At 54.5% G+C, this 19041-nt stretch overlaps 2 protein-coding genes across 5 annotated transcripts; one reads left to right on the forward strand and one right to left on the reverse strand.

The window, feature by feature from the left end:
- The first annotated feature begins 1745 nt into the window (after nucleotides 1-1745).
- Nucleotides 1746-8957, forward strand: FAM98C (family with sequence similarity 98 member C). Of its 4 annotated transcripts, XR_009181579.2 has the most exons (10): nucleotides 1746-1848; nucleotides 1939-2081; nucleotides 2161-2295; nucleotides 2728-2933; nucleotides 3141-3218; nucleotides 3309-3425; nucleotides 3762-3929; nucleotides 4759-4915; nucleotides 6724-6963; nucleotides 8851-8957. XR_009181579.2 is itself a non-coding variant. In XM_058280187.2 (9 exons), exons 1-8 carry the CDS (start codon nucleotides 1790-1792, stop codon nucleotides 4900-4902), a joined length of 1050 nt encoding a protein of 349 aa, XP_058136170.1. In that variant the 5' UTR covers nucleotides 1746-1789; the 3' UTR covers nucleotides 4903-4915; nucleotides 8851-8935. The 4 variants fall into 4 exon arrangements, 3 of the variants coding, with proteins under 3 accessions (XP_058136170.1, XP_058136169.1, XP_012376511.2); XM_058280187.2 differs by lacking the exon at nucleotides 6724-6963 and having other exon boundaries at nucleotides 8851-8935; XM_058280186.2 differs by lacking the exon at nucleotides 8851-8957 and having other exon boundaries at nucleotides 6724-8325.
- RASGRP4 (RAS guanyl releasing protein 4) lies at nucleotides 5066-18651 on the reverse strand. The gene is made up of 16 exons (XM_071208991.1): nucleotides 18405-18651; nucleotides 17714-17844; nucleotides 17554-17615; nucleotides 16866-16997; nucleotides 16610-16763; nucleotides 14216-14389; nucleotides 12764-12880; nucleotides 11440-11715; nucleotides 9643-9723; nucleotides 9461-9565; nucleotides 9208-9326; nucleotides 8923-9067; nucleotides 8184-8220; nucleotides 7955-8086; nucleotides 7744-7856; nucleotides 5066-5245 (listed from the first exon to the last, which is right to left on the reverse strand). Exons 1-16 carry the CDS (start codon nucleotides 18649-18651, stop codon nucleotides 5087-5089), a joined length of 2184 nt encoding a protein of 727 aa, XP_071065092.1. The 3' UTR covers nucleotides 5066-5086.
- Between the last annotated feature and the right edge of the window lie 390 nt (nucleotides 18652-19041).

Here is a 19041-nt window from a genome sequence, read left to right on the forward strand (position 1 = left end):
CTATTTCCTCATTAAATGGACTTGGCACCCTTATCAAAAATCAACTGGCAGGAGAAGCGGATATGGTTCAAGTGATAGGGCTTCTGCCTACCAGGTTCGATCCCTGGGCCTCCTGGTAAAAAAAGAAAGTGTGCCTGATCAGCAAGGTGAGTGTCTGCATGAGTGCCCACATGGTGAGGCAGTACCTGTGCAAGTGAATCACGCAGCAAGATGATGGCACAACAAAAAAGAGATGAGGGAAGTGGATTTGGTTCAACTGATAGAGCGTCCGCCTACCATATGGGAGGTCAAGGTGCAAACCTGGGGCCTCTGACCCGTGTAGTGAGCTGGCCCACCTCAGTGCTGATGCGCATAAGGACTGCTGTGCCATGCAGGGGTGTCCCTCACATAGGGGAGCCCACGTGGAAGGAGTGCGCCCTGCAAGGAGAGCCACCCATGCAATAAAAGCATAGCCTGCCCAGGAGTGGGGCCGCACACACACGGAGAGCTGACGCAGCAAGATGATGCAACAAAAAGAGACAGATTCCCGGTGCCACCTACAAGAACACAAGCGGATACAGAAGAACACACAGCAAGTGAACAGAGAGAGCAGACAATGGGGGGGGGGGGGGAGAAAAATAAAGAAATCTTTTATAAGAAGAGAGAGAAGAAGGGGAGAGTCAAGGTGAAGTACAGCAGAAACCAGGAACTGAAGTGGCACAAGTGACAGGAAAACTCTCTCCACATCAGAGTTCCCCAGGATTGAATCCGGGTGAAGCCCAGAGGAGAAAAACACAGCAGGGCTGGGGAAGGGAGAGGGGAAAACTAAACTGGCTGGAAGTGGATGTGGCTCAATCTATTGGGCTCCCACATACCACATGGGAGGTCCATGGGAGCACAAGAGGGCAAATATTTTATGATTTCTCTTACATGAAAGAATAAACAAATTCGTTAGACAGAAAGCAAATAGTATTGATCAGGGGTGGGAGGAGGGATATCGGGGACTTATTACTAAATGAGTATGAGTTTTGGTTTGGGATGATGAAAATAGTCTGGAAATAGATCATGGTGAAAGTTATTTCCAATGTACTTAATGTCAAAGAACTGTCCAATTAAAATGATTAAAATGATTCTTGTTACATGCATTTTACTATTATATATATATTTAAAGACAGTAGGTCTTTTTTTTAATGAGGCTTATACAGCTGGGAAAGCAGTTTGGCGGGGACACAGAGCTGGTGAGTGGTGGAGTCAAACCCTAACCCTTGACTGCCTGACTTCTCGAGTGCAATCCCTCCAAGGCCTAGGGAGGGAGGGCGTGAAAACCGAACGGGGACACTCTGATCCATGAGTAAGAAGGCCTAGCTCTGGTCCCCAGGGGTTGGGGTGAGCCGGGTTCCGGGGTCTCGACGTAATTCCAATCCAAGGCAGAAAGGGAGGGAGCAAGTTTCTGGATTCGGGGAGGGGGGGGAGGAGCTTCAAATGCAGAGGGCCTCGGAAACGCAAATCGAGGTTGCTTTTCTGTCGCAGCAGTAGCGACACCCACAGGCTCGCCGCGACAGCCGGCATTACGAACACAGGCTCTGGAATTCACAGCCGGGAGGCGGTGCTAGAGCCCGGACAGCTCGCACCGCCTCTCTGTTTCCGCCGGGCGGACCGGGGGACGGACTGTGCTTCCTCCTGCACCAATTGGAACGCTGAAGCCATTCGCGGGGAGAGGCTGATTGGTTGGCTTCGCCACGCCGCGCCGCAGGGGCGGGGCCTCGCGCTGAGCGACAGGGCGCTCGCGGGGCGCCCAGGGGACGCGTTCATGGCGGGGGTGGAGGCGCGCGAGCGGGCCGCGGTGGCCAAGGACCTGCAAGCACTGGGGTGAGGAGGGGTGAGGGGGTGCGTGAGAAGGGTGCGGGGAAGGCCGCGTCCTCCCGTCCTGACCGCCCCCCACTGCCCCGGCCGCCTCAGGTATAACGGCTTCGCTGAGGCGGCGTCCCGGGGCACGGCGTGCCCAGACTTCCGGGCTCTGTGCGCGCGGCTGGCGGCGGAGCTGGCGGCTCTGGGCGCCCTGGAGGAGTCGGAGGGCGCGAAGGCGCTGAACACCGGCGAGGGTGTGTACGGACACAGAGGCCGGCGGGTGGGCCCCGGGTGCCGCCGCTGCCGCGCCCTGACGTCTCCGGCCTCTTGCAGGCCCCGGCGCGGAGGAGGAGTTCCTGCGACACCTGGCCGGCCTGCTGCGGGAGCTGCACTGCCCGGACCGCGCGCTCTCCGAGGGGTACTGCGTGGCGGCGCTGCGGGAGCCCGGCGCGTGTCTGCGCCTGCTGCGTGAGCCCCCGGCGGACCGGGGATGCGGGTGTGGGCGGGTCCCAGCCTCTAGGGTGGGCGGGCTCCGACTAGCGAGGTGGGGCCGGGGCGCGGAGTGGCCGGAGGGCCCGAGGTGGGAGGGGTCGAGGATTGGGGTGGGCCCAGGGCTTGGAGATGGGCGGGGCTAGAATTCTTACGGCGCGGGGGGGAGGGGGGCGGTTAGGGGGTTGCGCCTGGAGGCCCAAGTGATTTGGGTTTAGATTAAGCCGAACAGGTGGTAGTGGACGGGGTCTGAATGCTGAGGCGGAACCAGGCTTTCAAAGTGGGTGGGGCCTATGCAGGATCTATTTTGGAGCAGGAAGGTTTTGAAGCGGAAGGGATTTTTTGCCCCGTGTTAGGTGGGGTGACAGCCCTCTTCGATCTGCACGCCTCCCTTTTTTCCCCTACTCTTAGGCTTTCTCTGCTCGGAGCTCCAGGCTGCCCGCCTCTTGCACCTGCGCCCCTTGCTGGACCCCAGCCCTGCGCTGCCTGGTGAGGAAGGGGCAGAAGAGGGAACCGGCATGGTTCAGGAACTGGTCCTTATCCTCCAAGTCCTGGGGCTGCCTGTATCCACACCGGGGATCCTTGCCAGCCGGTTGCTGCAGGATTTTCATGCCAAGGTGTGGAGCTGATCTCTTCCCCATCTCCCGGGCCATCTCCCCGTTCTGGGGAAGGGGGACGTGATGTCTTTCCCAAATGGGCTCTGGCAGGCGTGTCCCCACCACAAGGATGTTTTTCTAGAGCTGTGACTGTCATTCTTGCTTTGTGGCCTTTGTGGAGGGGTCCACCCTATTTCTGTCCCAGTTGCCTTTGACTCCTCCCATCAGATCTCAGAGCTGCTGCCTTCCCTGCCGGCAGAGTCCATGCAGCCCCTCCTCAGCTACCCACTGGACTCACCCAGATGGGTAAGACTCTGTGGGGCTGTAAGTGAACAGTGTCGCACCCAGGGACAGGGGTGAGGAGGCCCCTGGGGTGACCCAGCCCTTTTCTACCAGGAAGCTTTGGAGTCCCTGTCTCAAAGCCTGCGAGACCAGTATTGCTGCCGCCGCTGCCTCCTCCTCACACGCCTGGACCTCACAATATCTGCTTTCCACTGGAGTGAGCGGGCACAGGTGTGGGGAAAGGACCCGGGTTAGGGTGAGGAGGCTCAGTTGTGGGGGCTACAGTAGGTTCAGGGTAAAGGAATGAGGGCCAGGAACATCACCCTCTTATAGGGTGTGAGCCACTGGCCATTTTTGATTCAAGTGAGGTTTGGAGCTTCTAGAATTTTGGGGTTCTCCAGGGCATTCAAGAATTCCCAGCTCTGAGCTGAGAGTGACTTCAGACCTATATGCCCCTTACTTTAAAGATATGGGGAGTGAGGCCCTGAGCAAGGAAGCAGTGCTTCCAAGATGATACATCTGACCCTGAAGCACTTGAGTACCTCCTCTATGTCCACTCACCCCCAGGCCCAGGGAGAGGCCATGAAGGCAGTGCTGATCCCAGTTCGAGAGGCTCTGACCCCGGAATCGGCTGTCTCCATCGCCCATGTCCTGGCTGCCCGAGCTGATCTGTCTCGCCTTGTCCCAGCCACCAGTGTGGCTGCCCGCCAAGGGACCTGCTGTGCTGTCAACAAGGTGGGCATCCCCTTCGCCTCCAGATCTAGCTTTTAGCCTTTGCCCCGGTCCAGCCTGTCCTCTCACACCTGGGTTTCTGCTCTAGCCTTCTGCCTGGGTTCCTGGCCTCAAGACTCACCATTTCTAATCCCCCTGCCACAGCATAGCCAGAAGGATCTTTCCAACACAACAATCTGGCCATGTCACTCCCGGCTTAGAATCCTTCCATGGCTCCCCAGTGCCTCCAAAACAAAGTTCAGCTATTTACTGAGTCCCTGCCCACCTCTCAGGTTGTAGCTTAAAATCCTCCCCTACTGCCCCATTATTCTATTGATTGTATTCATTGCTTTAATTTTAAGCAGAGGTACTATTTGTTTAAATGATTACATATTTAGCCACATATTCCTCTAAGTAGTTTTATACTTATATTAATAAGTACTAGGGAATAAGGTCTAGAACAGTAAAGGATATGACAAAATTTAAGAAAAAAAAAGGCGATTTGTTTTGAGGAAAAAGTAAATACAGGAGGTGCACAAATGATGGATATTTAGAAAAACCACTGATTTCCTGAAAATGGCATACAAAACCCCAAATATGAAATAGACAAAGTTGAGGTACTCTGATTAATATCTGGTAGGGCCTTGGGCCTCTGTTATTCCCATTTCTTTACTTCCTCCTCGCTGAAGCTCCTGGCCCACATCTTTCACCAGTCCAGCTCCTCCTCCCAGCCACTATACCTAGTTAACATTTGCCCTTCCTTTTTTTCAATCTCACGCTATTCCCTTTGCACTCTGGCCCTCTTGTCCACAATATTTTTCTTCTCTGAATCTCAAATCTATTCAACCCTCAGGTGCTTATGGGCAGTGTGCCAGACCGGGGGGGCCGCCCAAATGAGCTGGAGGTGCCCATGCCCAGCTGGCAGAGCCGAAGAGAGGGCGGAGATGGGCGGAAGGCAGGCCGCCAGTGCTGGGGCCGCAAGAAGAAGAAGAAGTGAAGGGGATTGCTGGGTAGGTGGGTTCTCCATAAGATGATGAGGCCATCAATTATCTTTGGGGAGTTGTTTGAGGGTTTTTCTTGTCATCTGGTACTCAGGACCCCTGCCTGCTGTTTTTGAAGTCCCAAATGTCCTACCCCTATCCACCAGTCCACACCAGGGCCATGTTTTCTATAAAATAAATTTAATTTATGACAACTGTAGAACTTATCTCTATAGGGGCCAGGTCGGAGGCACCAGGGTTTGAGGAGGAGCAGGGGGTCTCTGTCTCCTGTGTCTGGACAGACTCCTGCTGCTGTGAACTGCACAGTTCTTTGCTCCTCAGTAACACATCTTTCCCTTCCTGCGGGCATGGGGAAGGAGATGTTCAGGTATTAGACATTTACCAGGTTTGTGCTGGCACTGTTCTAGGCACTGGGCATATAGCAACGAAAGAGAGTTCAAAATCCCTGCTCTCGATACAACCCCCAGATATTGGTTCCTTTGAGGGCTAAGGAGACCCATGGGAGTTATGGTCATGGCTGATGGGGTTAACTACCAGGGAGATGGCCCCTCTTTGGAAATGGTGTTTATGTGTGATGAATCTGGACTCAGATGGGATCTCCCTTCATAAGACTTTCATGCTAATGTGCTGGAGGTGCAGTTAATGTTGGGGTTTGGGGTATATTTAGGGGATTTGAATCTCTGGACTGACAATGTGATAGCCAGATCCTGAGCCTCAACAGACTCCAGCACCTACAATCTGATTTATTGGACTTACCACACTCAGCTAAGATGGAGGTGAAGAAGGACAACCACCACACCATGGAGCCTAGAGTGATTACAACTGAAAATGGGAGGATTGCATCCAGCATCCAGGTGGAATCTGAGCCTCCTCTTGACATAAAGGTGCAATGGACACAACCAATCCAGTGTCCACATAGAAGAGGTGGCATTGGATTGGGAAAAGTGGACATAATGGACAAAGGGTATGGGGAAAGGCAGGAAGAGATGAGAGGTGGGGGCATCTTCGGGACATGGAGCTGCCCTGGATGGTGCTTCAGAGGTAATCACCGGACATTGTAAATCCTCACAGGGCCTACATGATGGAATAGAGGAGAGTATGGGCCATGATGTGAACCAATGTATATGAGGTGCAGAGGTGCCCAAGGATGTACTTACCAAATCCAATGGATGTGTCATGATGATGGGAGCGAGTGTTGTTGGGGGGGGGGGGGGGGGGTGGGGGGGGTGGGGTTGAATGGGACCTCACATGTATATTTTTAATGTAATATTATTACAAAGTCAATAAAAAATAAAAAAATTAAAAAAAAAAAAAAAAAAAAAATCCCTGCTCTCCTCGAGCTGGCATTTCTGCCAGAAGATAAAGACATAAAATAACTAGTTTGTCAGCTGGGGATAAGTACTGTGGAGAAAAATAAAGCAGGGGGGGAGGGTCAGGACTGTGGGGGTTAGTAATTGAGGAGAGGCCTCACTGAGAAGGTGACAGTTGAGCAAAGTCCCAAAGAGAGAGGCATGCAGGCCTCTGGGGCAGAGTTCCAGAGGCAGAGGGAAGAGCCAGTGCAGAGGCCCTGAGGCAAGAGTGTTCTTGGCACATTGAAGAAGCATCCAGGAGCCAGTGTGGCTGAAGCAGGCTGGGTGATGGGCGGATGGTGAGAGGCAGGGGCAGAGAGGTGGCGGGGCGGAGCTGTGGGGCTTCGTGGGCCACGGTGAGGCCTTCAGCTTTCACGCTGAGTAGGACGGAACCACCGAGGGTTCTGGGCAGAGGAAGGCCACGATGTGACTGCTGTCCACGGGCTCCCTGTTGAATTTTCTTCCCAGCTGCTGCCTCCCTTCCTGGAACCCAGGAGTTTGGAACTCTGTGTACCCTCTCCCTACCTCCTCTGGATCCATTCTGATTGACAGTATGGCAAAGTGGTTAGGAGCTTGTCTTAGAGGCGATGGAACACCTGCGTTTGAGTCCTGCCTCCAGCACTTAGGAGCTCTGCTCTCTTGGGTGAGCAGCTTAACCTCTTGGAGCCTCAATTTCCTCATCAGCAGAACGATGATTATAAGAAGTTGGTGAGATGTCATCTGTCTAAATGTCTCCAACACAGAGCTATACAAATACTAAGTGGCCAGGAAAAAGACTATGGTTTATAGCCACTATTATGCAAAAGAAAAAAATAATTTTCAGGGTTAGAGGTGATTGGAAACTCCAACTAAGACAATGGATGGAAAGGAGGTGATGTTTTTGGAAGTTTTGCTGGAGGCAGAATAAAGGGACTTGGTGACTGACTTTAGAGGTAGGGGTGAGGGAGACAAGAGACCAAGATGATGTCTGGAATTTGGCTTGGAGGACAGGGTGAATGGTGGGACTGCCACTGGGAAGGGGACCTGGAAGGAGGAAGACGGGGGTGATGTGGGAGTGGGAGGTGCGATGAGGCATTTCACTGCAGGGGCAGGGCTCAGCCGGACCTCTGTTGAATGAGGAGGGTACGTCCCCTGTGGATTTCTTTTTCAACCTAGTCTGAGAGTCTCTGCACTTGAATGGCAGAATTTATTCCAGACACTTACCGTAGCTCCTGATGTATGGCCTTATTCTTGTCGTTTTACCGTTTTTTTTTTTTCTTTTCCCCCTCCTCCCAATCTTATTTTTGTTCTACTGGTTACCCTTAAATTTTTTTCCAGCATAGTGCAACTTCTATTTTTCTATCCATGTTGATTTAACCAGTATCTATACTCTCCCACCCAAGCAATTGAGACCTGTACGTTTTTATTCTCCTATGCTTCCCCAATCTGTCTGGTGTCCCCCAGGCAGATGGCCTGCCCTCTCCTCATCTGGGGGCAGCTCCTCCTCACCATCTCTGGCACCCAGGAAGAATGTGGGGGCTCCGTCTGGGTCCAAGCATGGCGAAGATGGGTCACAGTCTCTGGTTCCAGGGATAGCGCGTTGGAGAGGTTTTCCTCGGAGCCTGTTTGTGGGATGGAAGGGATGTGAGTATGACGGAGGGCGTCATGACCTTAGAACCAATCCCCATCCTTCCCAGGATTGCCACACCCTGGGCCTTACCGGAGCTGGCCTGAGGAGCTGGCGTGAAAGAGACAGGGGCCCCAGGGTGATCCACGTCGCTCTTGGCTGGCCTCTTTTTACACTCCACCTTCACTTGGTCTTTGCAGTGTTTGTGGCAGCACAGCCCACAGTCTGGGGGAAGGTGGACAGTTAGCAGCCAGGGGCCCAACCCATGCCCTCCCAGCCTGCTGGCCCAGAGGCTCTTCTCCCTCACTGATGCCCCACTCACCCCGACAGCGGTAGCCTTGCTTGGTGACACCCCAGAGCTGGGAAGAGAAAGCTGAATCAGTTACCCACCCCAGGTGGGGGGAGGGCTGTGCAGTGGGGGTATGGAATTTGGGGATTAATAAAATGTAACCTATGGACATGGATTGTGCCGTGTTTTCCACTGTATCCCCAGGGCCTATAACTGTGCCTGGCACATAGTAGGTGCTCAGTATTTTTGTTGAATGAATAAATAAATTTGGAAGTAAGCCAAATTACTGAGTTTGGGGATAGAGATTTGTCCAATACCCAGAGTTTGATAATACCTTGAATTTGGAAGTTATCCAGGGTTTGAATTATTTGGACTCTGGAGATTTGGAGATTAGTCCTGTTGGTGATAATCTACCCAGGTTTTTATCTTATCCAGAGTGTGGAAGATTATCCAGGGTTTAGATATCCACATTTGGAGATTGTCTAGGATTTGGGGATTATCTGGAATTTGGAGATTAGCCAAAATATAGGGAATATCCAGTGTTTAGGATTTATATGAAGTTTGTACGTTATTTGAACCTGGAGAATTATCTGGAATTTGAGGATTATCTAGGGTTGTGGAGGAATGTCTGGAATTTGGGGATTATCTGGGGTTTGGGGACTGTTAGCACTCCAGGGTGAGGTTGGTTTTCTGGCCCCAGGCTGTGAAGAGTTGGGGACCCCTTCGGGCGATGGAGAGTGGCCTGAGAACAAGAGCAGGGCAGCATGCTCACGAAGCCGCTGCAGCTGTCACAGAAGGTGGGCTTGCGGAAGGCGACCTCATGGAAGGAATGCAGGAAAGCCAGGCCCAGTTTGGAGCAGATGGCACTGGCCCGGAGCAGGTAACCCGTCAGCTCCTCTCGGCTGTAGGAGCCATTCCTGGGGGGCAGAAATGGTGCTTCAGCATGGCCAGCCCATTTCTCACAGACCCAGGAGTCCAGGCCCCTGGCCTCTTCTTCCCCAGGCCCAGAAATCCAGTATCCTAATCTTTTGGGGGCCCAGGAGTTGGGACCACTTACTCCTGGCGAGGGGGTGGGTGAAGCCCATGGCAGGCAAAGGGGAAGTTGCCTGAGAGTCGCTCAAAGTCCTCCTGAGAGATGGTTCCTCGGCCTTCAGGGTCATAATTCTTGAACACGGACTTTGCAGATGCACAGGAAGAGGAAAGTAAGGCCAGATTATCAAGGTATGATCCCCATGGTCTTCGATCCCCTCCTCTGGGTTTAGGGTTACACAGACATCTCTCCTGGTCCCACGTGGCTACAGGCTCCTTACCTCCACCAGCTGCTCCACATGCAGACCCAGGGTGACCCTGTCAGGCTTGGGCGTCACTCCAGGGGCCCACTCCACCACCAGGGGTGCTTTGAAAGGGGAAGGTGGCTGGGTTGGAACAGAGGGACACACTTAGTCAGTGCATAGGCTTGGGCTGGTGTCAGAGATCAAGGGTCAGGCCTTACCAGACTTTTGGGACAGCGAGGCTCCCGGGCATAAGAAAGCTCGTAGATCTCATCCTCTGTGTAGAAGAGATCCAGGGAAAGCTGTGGGGTAGGCAGGAGCAACAAGTTCCTCCTCGACTCCATTATCAGGCTCTCGTGCCCTCTGCCTACAGCCTGTGTCCCTGCCTGGACCCCACTCTCCATCCTCTTCCCAAAGTCTTTCCCACCAAGGCCCCCTTACCCTCCACACCAACCCTCTCTCCTATGCCATAAATGCCACTTTCTTACTGAGGTCCTTTTTGATGTATTTACAGTTACAAGCCCATGTCACTTCTTATGCCCCTTTCAGCTTTATCTTCTCCGCAGCATTTCATGTAGTCCACAGGTGGAGTACATGATTTCCTTGTATGCCTTGTTTTATTGGCTGTCTCCCCCACTGGAATGTCAGCCCCAAAGCAGAGCAATGGCTTTTTTTTGTTTTTCATTTTTGTCTTGCTCACTGCTGTGTCCCCAGTGCCTAAAGTCATGCCTGGCACCCAGTAGGTGCTCAATAAATACTTAGGCTGAGGGCCTCTTGGAATCTATAAAGCATACATAGGGCCTTAGGGCAGGGTTGGCTTCATGCACCTGTGACCCAGGCAGTGGCCCAGGAAAAGGCCTGCAGTTCATTTAATGCTCTGCTGTCACTGTCTTGAAATTCTTAATTTTTGAACAAGGAGCCCCACATTTTCATTTTGCACTGGACCCTGAAGATTGTGCCAGCTCTGTCTTATGGGTCTGAAGACATCCTTTTCAGTCTTAGACTCCATGGCCCTCAGAATCCCAGTCTCTCCCAATTAAAACTATCTTCACACAAAGATTAAAAACCGGAAGCGGATGTGGCTCAATCGATTGGGCTCCCATCTACCATATGGGAGCCCTCAGGTTCTTGTCCCACGGCTCCCTTGTGAAGGCAAGCTGACCCACGCCCACAGAGAGCTGTCGCAGCAAGATGATGCAACAGAGGGAGACAAGCAGACACAGAAGAACACACAGCAAATGGACACAGAGCAGACAGCAAGCAAGTGGCAGGGGGTGGGGTGGCGTAATAAATCTTAAAAAATATATAAAAACAATCTTCAGGATCCCACCCTGAATCAGTACAGGGTGTGGTGGTGAACACGTGGGCTCTGAAGCTGGCTTTCCTGGGTTCAAATCCTAGTTTGACTGCTGTGGGACAGTAGGCAAGTGCCTTTATCTCCTTGGGCCTCAGTTTCCCAATCTGCAGATTGGACACGATAGGGGGCTCCACCTCATAGGGGACTGAGGTAATCTGTTGAAGGTGTTTAGCATGGTATTTGGCTAAGTGATCAGTAACTTGGTAGCACTTTGCTTAGATTCCTGCACATGTTAAATCTTTTGAGTTTTGGACTAGCAGGATGAGAGGCTCAAACCCTTGGGCTAAAGGAGTGGGGGAACCCAAAGCGGTCCTGGGAGCTCAGATAATGAATATTTGAGTCCCTGGGGGGAAGCAGAGAAAATAGCATCACTTGTATACAGTCAGTGTGTTCCAGAAACTGTTGAAAGTACTTTATATGGATTACACTATTGATTGAGTCTTCTCAACAATTCCCACTTTGCAGGTAAGGAAACTGAGAGATTAAGTGCTGGAGTAAGATCATACAGCTAGATAAAACCCTAGAAGTTCTGGCTTCAAAGCGCGTGCATCCTGGCACTATTCTATCCTGGTCCCACAAACCCTTACTCAGCCAGAGACCCTGAATCTCAGGCCCCTCCAGGCTCAGCCCCTGGGAGGCAGGCCTAGCCAGGGCAGCTCACCGTGAGCAGATGTAGCAGGTCCTCATTGGCACTGCTAGGTGGATGCTGCCTTTGGAGGGCTGCTAGCTCCTGCAGCCGCAGGTAAAGGCTGTTGAGCTTGGGCAGGTGCAGGCGGCCATCAGGCAACCTGTCAGGTTGTGCCTCGTGCAGGGATACCAGGTCCTTGAGGTGCACGCCCAGGACAGGCAGCCGGAAGCCGGTGGAGCCGGCCCAGGTGCGGCGGTAGCGGGCATAGTTGTTGTGGGAGGCAAGGAGCTCGGTCAGCTCCAGCAGGGCCTGCGTGGGTGAGGGGTGGAAGGGCATGTTGGAGTGGGGGGCGTATTATCAGTTCTGTTCCGAGTCCACTAGGGATTACTGTAGCAGCCACCTGTGTGGACCTCAGACCCCAGGCTCAGTAGCTCTTGGACGCCTCCCCAGGCCCCCTACCTTGGCCTCAACAAATGGCTCTTCCTCTTGGATCCCTATCTCAGGGATGTCCCACCATTCCCCATTCCCCAGGTTAGAGACACTCCTCCTTCCACAACCCTCATGGTTGCTCCCCCGGCCCAGTCCTCTCTTCTGCCGAGCCGCCCGTTCCAGCTTCCCCTTGGAGTCCCAGCCTTCAGTTGCACTCCTTTCAATCCACTCTCCACATGGCAGCTGGAGGTGATTCTTCTCCTTGGCTCAGAACACCCTCAGCACAAAGAACAAATCACATGGCTTACAGGATGTTAAGCCATCTCACCCGTCTCCTCACCAGGTGCTTGACTTCCCTCTTTAATTCACTTTCTACACTACCTACCAGAAGGATTTTTCGAAAACCCAAATCTGATTATGGGTGCTACTGTCAATCCTAAACCTTCCCTAGCTCCATGTTGCCCTCTGGATAAAGCCCAAACACCTTGAAAGCCCTAACAGGATCTTCCCATGCTCATTTCTAGCCTAATTTTCTGCCACTTCCTGACTCCAGCCACACACACCAGACTCATGATGACTCAGTCTCTATACACTTCTTAGGACATCTCCAACCCATGTCCCTCTCTTGGGGGGCCCTGATGGTGAAGTTTTGTTGGGTAATTTAGCTCCCCACCTGGACTGTAAGTTCTCTGCTAGCATCTCTCTCATCTCTGTTTCCCTCACAGTCTCAAGACCAGACACACAAGAGAGTACAGAGGGGTCAGTACTGGGTGGACGAAGAGGGAGAAAGACTGCAGACAGGGCCTGGGTGTCAGTGGGATTAGAGGGACAAGGGCTTCGGGTGGTTCTGGGGCTCCTGGGCAGGGATCAAGTGCCAGGATTCAGATCAGCTGACCACTTGGAACTCTGGGGAGTGAAGGGGCTTCACCTTGGTACTCTCAGGGCTCAGGTGGGCATGGGAGTCCTTGAGTCTGGAGATGGCGCTGTGACACAGGCCTCCCGTGACTGCCATCAGCGTGTTGAAATTCTGCATCTGGTGGAGCCTCTAGGAAGGGAGGAGATGCACAGAGATGATGGGTATCCATGGGGTGAGGACAGGTAAGTTGGACATTCAGATGAGGGCCTCCCAGTTGAGCTGGGGCACTCAGGCACGTGTGGGGTGTGTGGGCATCAAGATAGGTGAGGGAAGGTGGGTGTGTCAGGCAGGAGTGGCCACAAAGAGCTGTGTGGGGGTGTCAGAGGTACCAGGGGGTCAGGTAGGGGACAGGCTAACCTGAGGTTGGAAAAGTGTGGTGAGATTAGACCATACAGGTGTGTGGACTAGGCAGGGGGGGACTGTTATGCAGATGTCAGGGTGTCAAACGGGCATCTGAGAGGCCACATAGCTGTGAGAGGCCACATAGCAGGTGACGGGAGACAAGAAGGTGTGGGCGCAGGGCAGGGGTGGGGAACAGGGCAGAGGTGAAGGAAGCCAGGCTGATATGGAGGGGTCAGATTGCCGTGAGAGACGTGGGGCCCACGGCCATCCGGGGGATTCCCTCACCCTCCCCTTTCACAAGGCGGAGGTCACTCTGGGGAGGTGGTGAGGGGGAGGAGAAGTAAAGAGGCTAAGACCGAGGAGACCCTAGGCAGACGCCGCAGGCCCCAGATCTGACCCTCTGACAAGAGGAAGCCAGGCGAGGGGAGAGGCCGCGGGCGGGGTGTGGCCTGCGAGGAAGCACGCCGCGGGCGGGGCGGGGCCTGCGAGGAAGCACGCCGCGGGGCGTGGCCTGCGAGGAAGCACGCCGCGGGCGGGGCGGGGCCTGCGAGGAAGCACGCCGCGGGCGGGGCGGGGCCTGCGAGGAAGCACGCCGCGGGGCGTGGCCTGGGGGAGGAGGGCTTTCCTTTTCACCCCGACCGACAGCGGGCAACTGGAAAAAAGGGGCAAGGGAGGGGCGGGGTGCAGCGGGGCGGGGCCAAGGAGGGGCAGCCGGGAGGGGAGGATGACGCCACTGTCCTAGAGGGCCCCCCGGGGGCTAGGGACTGGGGGACCCGGAGCACTGGAGAGTTTGAGGTAAAAGTGGGGACACAGGAGTCTCTTTTTCTGCTCTGGGGATACAACACTCAGGCATCGGGCTTGGGAAACGAGACCAGGAGGGACACAGTCAAGGGTCCAGGCTAGGGCCAGCGGGCCGGGGTCAAGGAATAAGGGCGGTCACAGTCCTGAGGCCTCGGGGGCGGGCCAGGAGATGGTGACGTCACCGCCCGGGGCCCCCTGGGGCCAAGGGCCTGGGCGCCTAGGCTGGCACGGAGCGCCGAGTTCAGGGACCAGCGCGCGGTGGCGCTCGCCGCCGGCGGGCCCAGCGTCGGGAAAGCTGCGGAAAGGCAGGGCGGGCCTCACCTGAGCCACGTGGATGAACTTGTCCAGCACCTGCGCGCGCTGCGCTGGCCCGGGCCGGCTCAGCACCATGACCTGCACCCAGCGGGACACGCTGTTGGTGAGGCGTACGGAACCCTCCAGGGCCGGGCAGCCCCGCACGGAGCCCTGCAAAACATAGCCCCGCAGGTCCTGGGGCTGCGGGCGAGGTGGGCGTCAGGTGGACCGTGGCCTCAGGCTCTGTCCTTACAAGTCCATGCCTCTGGCAGTCACGACCTCCGGTGTCTTAGCTTGGCCTGGCCTAAGTCACCTTTGTCAACCTGTCCCCCCCACCCCCAGGCTACCATACATCCATGGAGTCACCATGACCCTTTCCCATCTGAGAGCAGCCACCCTGCCTGGAACCATGAGTAGCCCCAAATTCCTGGAAAAAGGACACAATTTGTTTATTAAATTTTTCAAAAATTAAAATGAAGACAGGTACTGTTCTGAGCCCTTTGCCATATTAAATAACTTAATCTCACAACAGTTCTATAAGTTGAATACTAGTATTATTCCCATATTACAGAGGAAGCAATTGAGGTACAGAGAGGATAATAAATGGCCCAGGGTCACACAGGCATGAGCCAGGGTGAGAACTCATTGTCTCTCTTAACTGCATACCTGACTAGTGGAGAGTCAGAGAAGTGAAGGAGGACTAGCGTATCAACCCATCATCTGTTTAGTTCTGCTCAAGGGAAACTTAGCATAATGTTCAACCTTTTATACCCATACCCATTCCGCCAGCAAATCCTGTCCACTCTGCTTTCAAAATATTTTCAGCACCTGCCCTCTTCTCACTCCTCCTCTGCCCCCACCTCAGTCCTGTGCGAAGTCCTCTCCTTCCAGAACTCCCAGCAGTCCCATTTCTGGGCCCCCCACAGTCTGTTCCCCACCTGGGGCCAGAGGGCGCCTGTGAACACCTGGTGAGGTCACGTCCCTCCCTGCTCAGAGCCCCCCCTGCGGCTCCAGCTCATGTAAGGTGGAAACCACCATCTTCCCCGTGACCCACGAGGCTCCACATGATCTGTGCCCCATCACATCTTTGACATCACGTCCTATCATGCTCCCCCTTGCTCACTCCGTTCCAACCACACCGTTCCTCCAATGTCTCAGATACACTCCCACCTCAGGGCCTTTGTACTGGTTATTTTCTCTGCCTAGATCACTCTGCCCATGAAATCCTAGTGGTTCTCTCCCTCCTCTCCTTCAGGTCTTTATTCCTGCATTAGCTTTTCAGAGACCTCTCCAGTTCTAGCAGAGTGCCTGGTGCATAGCAGGCATTCGCTAAACACTGATTAATGAATGAATCAAACCAGAAGAGAAAAACCAAGGAAAGCCAAAGCATCCTCTTGGATCATTCCAGGGTTGAAAGAACAATGTGATATACTCTACTGGGGACCCGGCAGTGGCCCATGTGGGAGTCCCCTCCTTACCACTATTGTCACCATAACTGGAAGGCAAGAGGCCATAGAGGTCACTCAACCAGTTCTGTTTATGGTGTAAATAATAATAAATATGCACACATATTTAACCATCAGGAAAATGTCACATTAAGGAGCCATATCTCCACTTTCCCTTGAAATGCTGATGGTAACAGCTAACACATATATAGGTTGAAGCAAGTGAAATTGTCACTTGGTAGATAAAAAATGGTAAAATACAGCCTTAACTCTGGAAACAAGCACTGTTCCTATGGGGCAATGACTATTAATATCCCTTTTTACAGTACAGAAAACTGAGGCACAGTGAATTTAATGACTTGCCCAAGATCACACAGCTAGAAAGTGTGAAAGAGATAAAGTAGGAAGATCTGGCACCCATAGGCCACACTCTCACACAATAAGATGCTTTATTTTCTCTCATCAGCACCTTCTAATAGACTATATATTATAGAAATTGTTGATTAATCTTATTATCTGCCTCTCCCCCAACTAAATTGTCAATTCCACAAGGGCAAGGATTTTTGTCTATTTTGTTCACTAACCCCATTGCTTAGCTCATAGTAGGGGCCATAATAAATGTTTCTTGAATAAATGAATGATTACTAAGTATTTTGAGCAGGCATGGCAATAAAGTATTTTTAAGTGGACAAATTAATTTAATTCCCCAACTGCCCAATGAAGACTTTACAGATGAGAAAACTGGGTTCCGGAGAGGATGAGAAAATGAATTCAGTATCACACAGCTAGGCAGAGGCTGAGGAGAACTGGAGCACGAGGGCTCTGTGCTCAGCCAGCTTCACTCATTTTCCGGGGCTGTTGAGCGCCCAGGTTGGAGAGTTTGGGATCCCTGCCCGACGTCCATGCAAGGGTCTTCTCAGTCTTGCCTCTCCCTAGCCAGGCCCTTCCCTGCTGGGTTGGGGGGGGGGTTCCTTACCGTGATAACCTGGAAGGACCGGAACTCCAGGTACGTGAGGTGCTGAGCCAGTTCCCCTGTCTCCAGGTGGTCGAAAAGCAAGGACACTTTATGTTTTTTGCCCAGGCCTGGACTGCTCGTGGGGGGCGGGGGGCCAGGGCCCCTAGGGCTCAGGCTGGGGGCAAAGAGGGGCACAGTATTGGAGGGGCTCGGCGGGGAGGGTTGGAGGGTGGTGGAGAGGGTTGAGGGGATGGGGCTCTGGGCAGGGCTGACTCACAGGTTGGAGAAGCCCCCCAGGCTCCTCTGGGCGGGGCCTCCCTCCTCATCCACAGTCGCCCAGAAGCGCCCGATGACCTCTTCTAGATGGGGCTCGTGGTGCACCGCCTCAGGGTGTTGGGTCGTCCAGTACCTGAAAGCAGATGGGAGGTGGAAGGATGAGGCTGGGGGTGGGGTGGGGAGGGTCTCTGGAAGAGATCACGTGGGTGAGGAGTCTCTGGGTGCTGGGCTGGGGGGTTCTCTAGAGGTGTACAGGGGGTCTCTGGAAGGTCAGGGTTTGGGGTCGCACCGGGCTGTGGGGATTTCTGGAAGGGGGATCGGGGGTCTCCTAACAGGTAGGTGGGAGGTTCCATGGGAGGTAGCTGGGTAGGACTGAGGCAGGAGTGCTGGGCAGCAGGATAGGGGGAGCTCAGGAGCTAGGCTAGGGGCTCTTGGGGAGCAGAGCTAGGTGTCTTTGGGCACCAGCCGGGAGAGGGTCATTGGGATCAGGACTGGAGGGGTCTTTAGGAAGAGGGGGTTTGAGGGGACCTGAGAGGGTCTCAGGAACCAAGCTGAGGGTGTCTCAAAGTGAGATTTATATTAGCCAGGGCTCGGTCGGTCTGTGGGAACCTGGCAGGGGAGTGTCTGGGTGATTTGGGGGGAGGCGGGCAGCAGGGTGGGGATCTGGGGTCACGGGAGTGGGGTTCTACCTGACCAGGTGACAGATCTGCAGCCGCCGCAGCTCCTGCGTGTGCCCTGTGGCCTCCTGGTACTTGAGTTGCAGTCAAGGCTCTGCTCTCCGGCCCCCCGGACCTGCGCCTCACCCTGTCCCCACCCCTGCGGTTCCTGAAGCCCTGCCCTCAGCCCCGCATGCCCGCTCCAGCCAGGAGGATATAAGCTCAGCAGCCGGGCCGCGAAGTCAGCAGAAGGCAGCACCCAGCTGTGCATGGCCAGCACCATGTTGAGAACGTGGTCCCCGCGGCGCAGGCTGCCGGCCGAGTCTGTGGGGCGGGCAGGAGAAGGGGCCTTCGTGTCAGAGCGCCCCAGGGCAGGGGACAGGCTCCAGAGTCCACTGAACTGCGGGTTCAAACCCCAGCTCGACCAGTAACTCCCAGCGTGAACTTGGGCAAGCACCTTAACCTCCCTGTGCCTCAGTTTCCTTGTCTGTACTGTGCATAGCGTAGTGGTCAAGGCGAGGGCGCTGGACTCTGCTCTTTTGGGTTCAAATCCCAGCTTTGCCACTTACTAGCAGTCTAACTTTCAATAGGTGGGTGAAACTCTGTTGCCTCTGTTTGTATAAATAGTGGGTAAGTGGATACTAAGTAGCCGGCGGCTATGAGCGGACCCCAAGATCCCCAGCTCGTGCCAGCGCAAGCCTGGGCACAAAGGAGGCCTCCCTCCCTCCCCGTGCAGGAAGAAATGCAGGCCTCTCTCCTATGAAGGTAGCGACCGCGATTCATTCCCTGCTCCCATTTCATCCCTCCCCAAACTGAGGCCGAGGGACAGGCGGGCGCTCGGCCTAGCAATAGGACTGGGGGGCTGGCAGGGAAGGGACACTCACCGAAGGACTGGATGCATTTCTCCAGCAGCTCGTCTTCGCTGTAGCCCTCCTGCACACCCAGGGCCATGGAAGCCATGACCTTGCTGATTTCCCGGGGGCTGGGGCACGTCTTGTAGCGGCGCGCCTGCCGGGGCCGGCCCCGCCCCCCTGTCTTCCCTGGGCATTCCTGGTGGGACTTCCTGTGGGCACAGCCCCCGGGGGATTCATGGGAGCCCCTTCCTTCGAGCAGACCCCCAGAATTCTTCATGACCCCAGAGCCCCAAGCATCATGGAAGGAGTTTCCTAAAGGCAAAGCCCCATGTCCACTCCTGACCTGCTGACTCATGGGAGAAAAACCCCAGGAGTAGTCCAGCCCCCCCAGGAGATGAAGGGAGAAGAGCTCCAGGGCTACTAAGGCCCCTAACGCCCAGGAAGTCACAGGAAACCCTCCTGTGTCCCCCAGTTCCTCTTGATTGTCTGGTCCCAAGGCATTGTGTCATGGAAGAAACTTCCACCAGGCAGACCCCGGGATTGCTCTTGGCCTCCAGGGACTCACGGCGGAAGATCCTCAGCGTTCCTGTTCCTCTCCTCCCCAGCTCCCACCTTCAGGCAGGCCCCTCGGAATTCCCCTCTGGTCTCTACTCCCGCTTCCCCAGGC

Source organism: Dasypus novemcinctus, chromosome 18 (assembly GCF_030445035.2).
Source record: "Dasypus novemcinctus isolate mDasNov1 chromosome 18, mDasNov1.1.hap2, whole genome shotgun sequence".
Lineage (NCBI taxonomy): Eukaryota > Metazoa > Chordata > Mammalia > Cingulata > Dasypodidae > Dasypus > Dasypus novemcinctus.

Coding starts and splice junctions, on each gene's coding strand:
- FAM98C (XM_058280187.2), top strand. CDS start 1,790: ATGGCGGGGGTGGAGGCGCGCGAGCGGGCCGCGGTGGCCAAGGACCTG. Junction 3,219..3,308: donor CACTGGACTCACCCAGATGG/GTAAGACTCTGT, acceptor CTTTTCTACCAG/GAAGCTTTGGAGTCCCTGTC. Junction 3,930..4,758: donor CCTGCTGTGCTGTCAACAAG/GTGGGCATCCCC, acceptor TTCAACCCTCAG/GTGCTTATGGGCAGTGTGCC.
- RASGRP4 (XM_071208991.1), bottom strand. CDS start 18,651: ATGAAGAATTCTGGGGGTCTGCTCGAAGGAAGGGGCTCCCATGAATCC. Junction 17,845..18,404: donor GAAATGCATCCAGTCCTTCG/GTGAGTGTCCCT, acceptor CCCGCCCCACAG/ACTCGGCCGGCAGCCTGCGC. Junction 8,087..8,183: donor GCAAGGCTACCGCTGTCGGG/GTGAGTGGGGCA, acceptor ACCTTCCCCCAG/ACTGTGGGCTGTGCTGCCAC.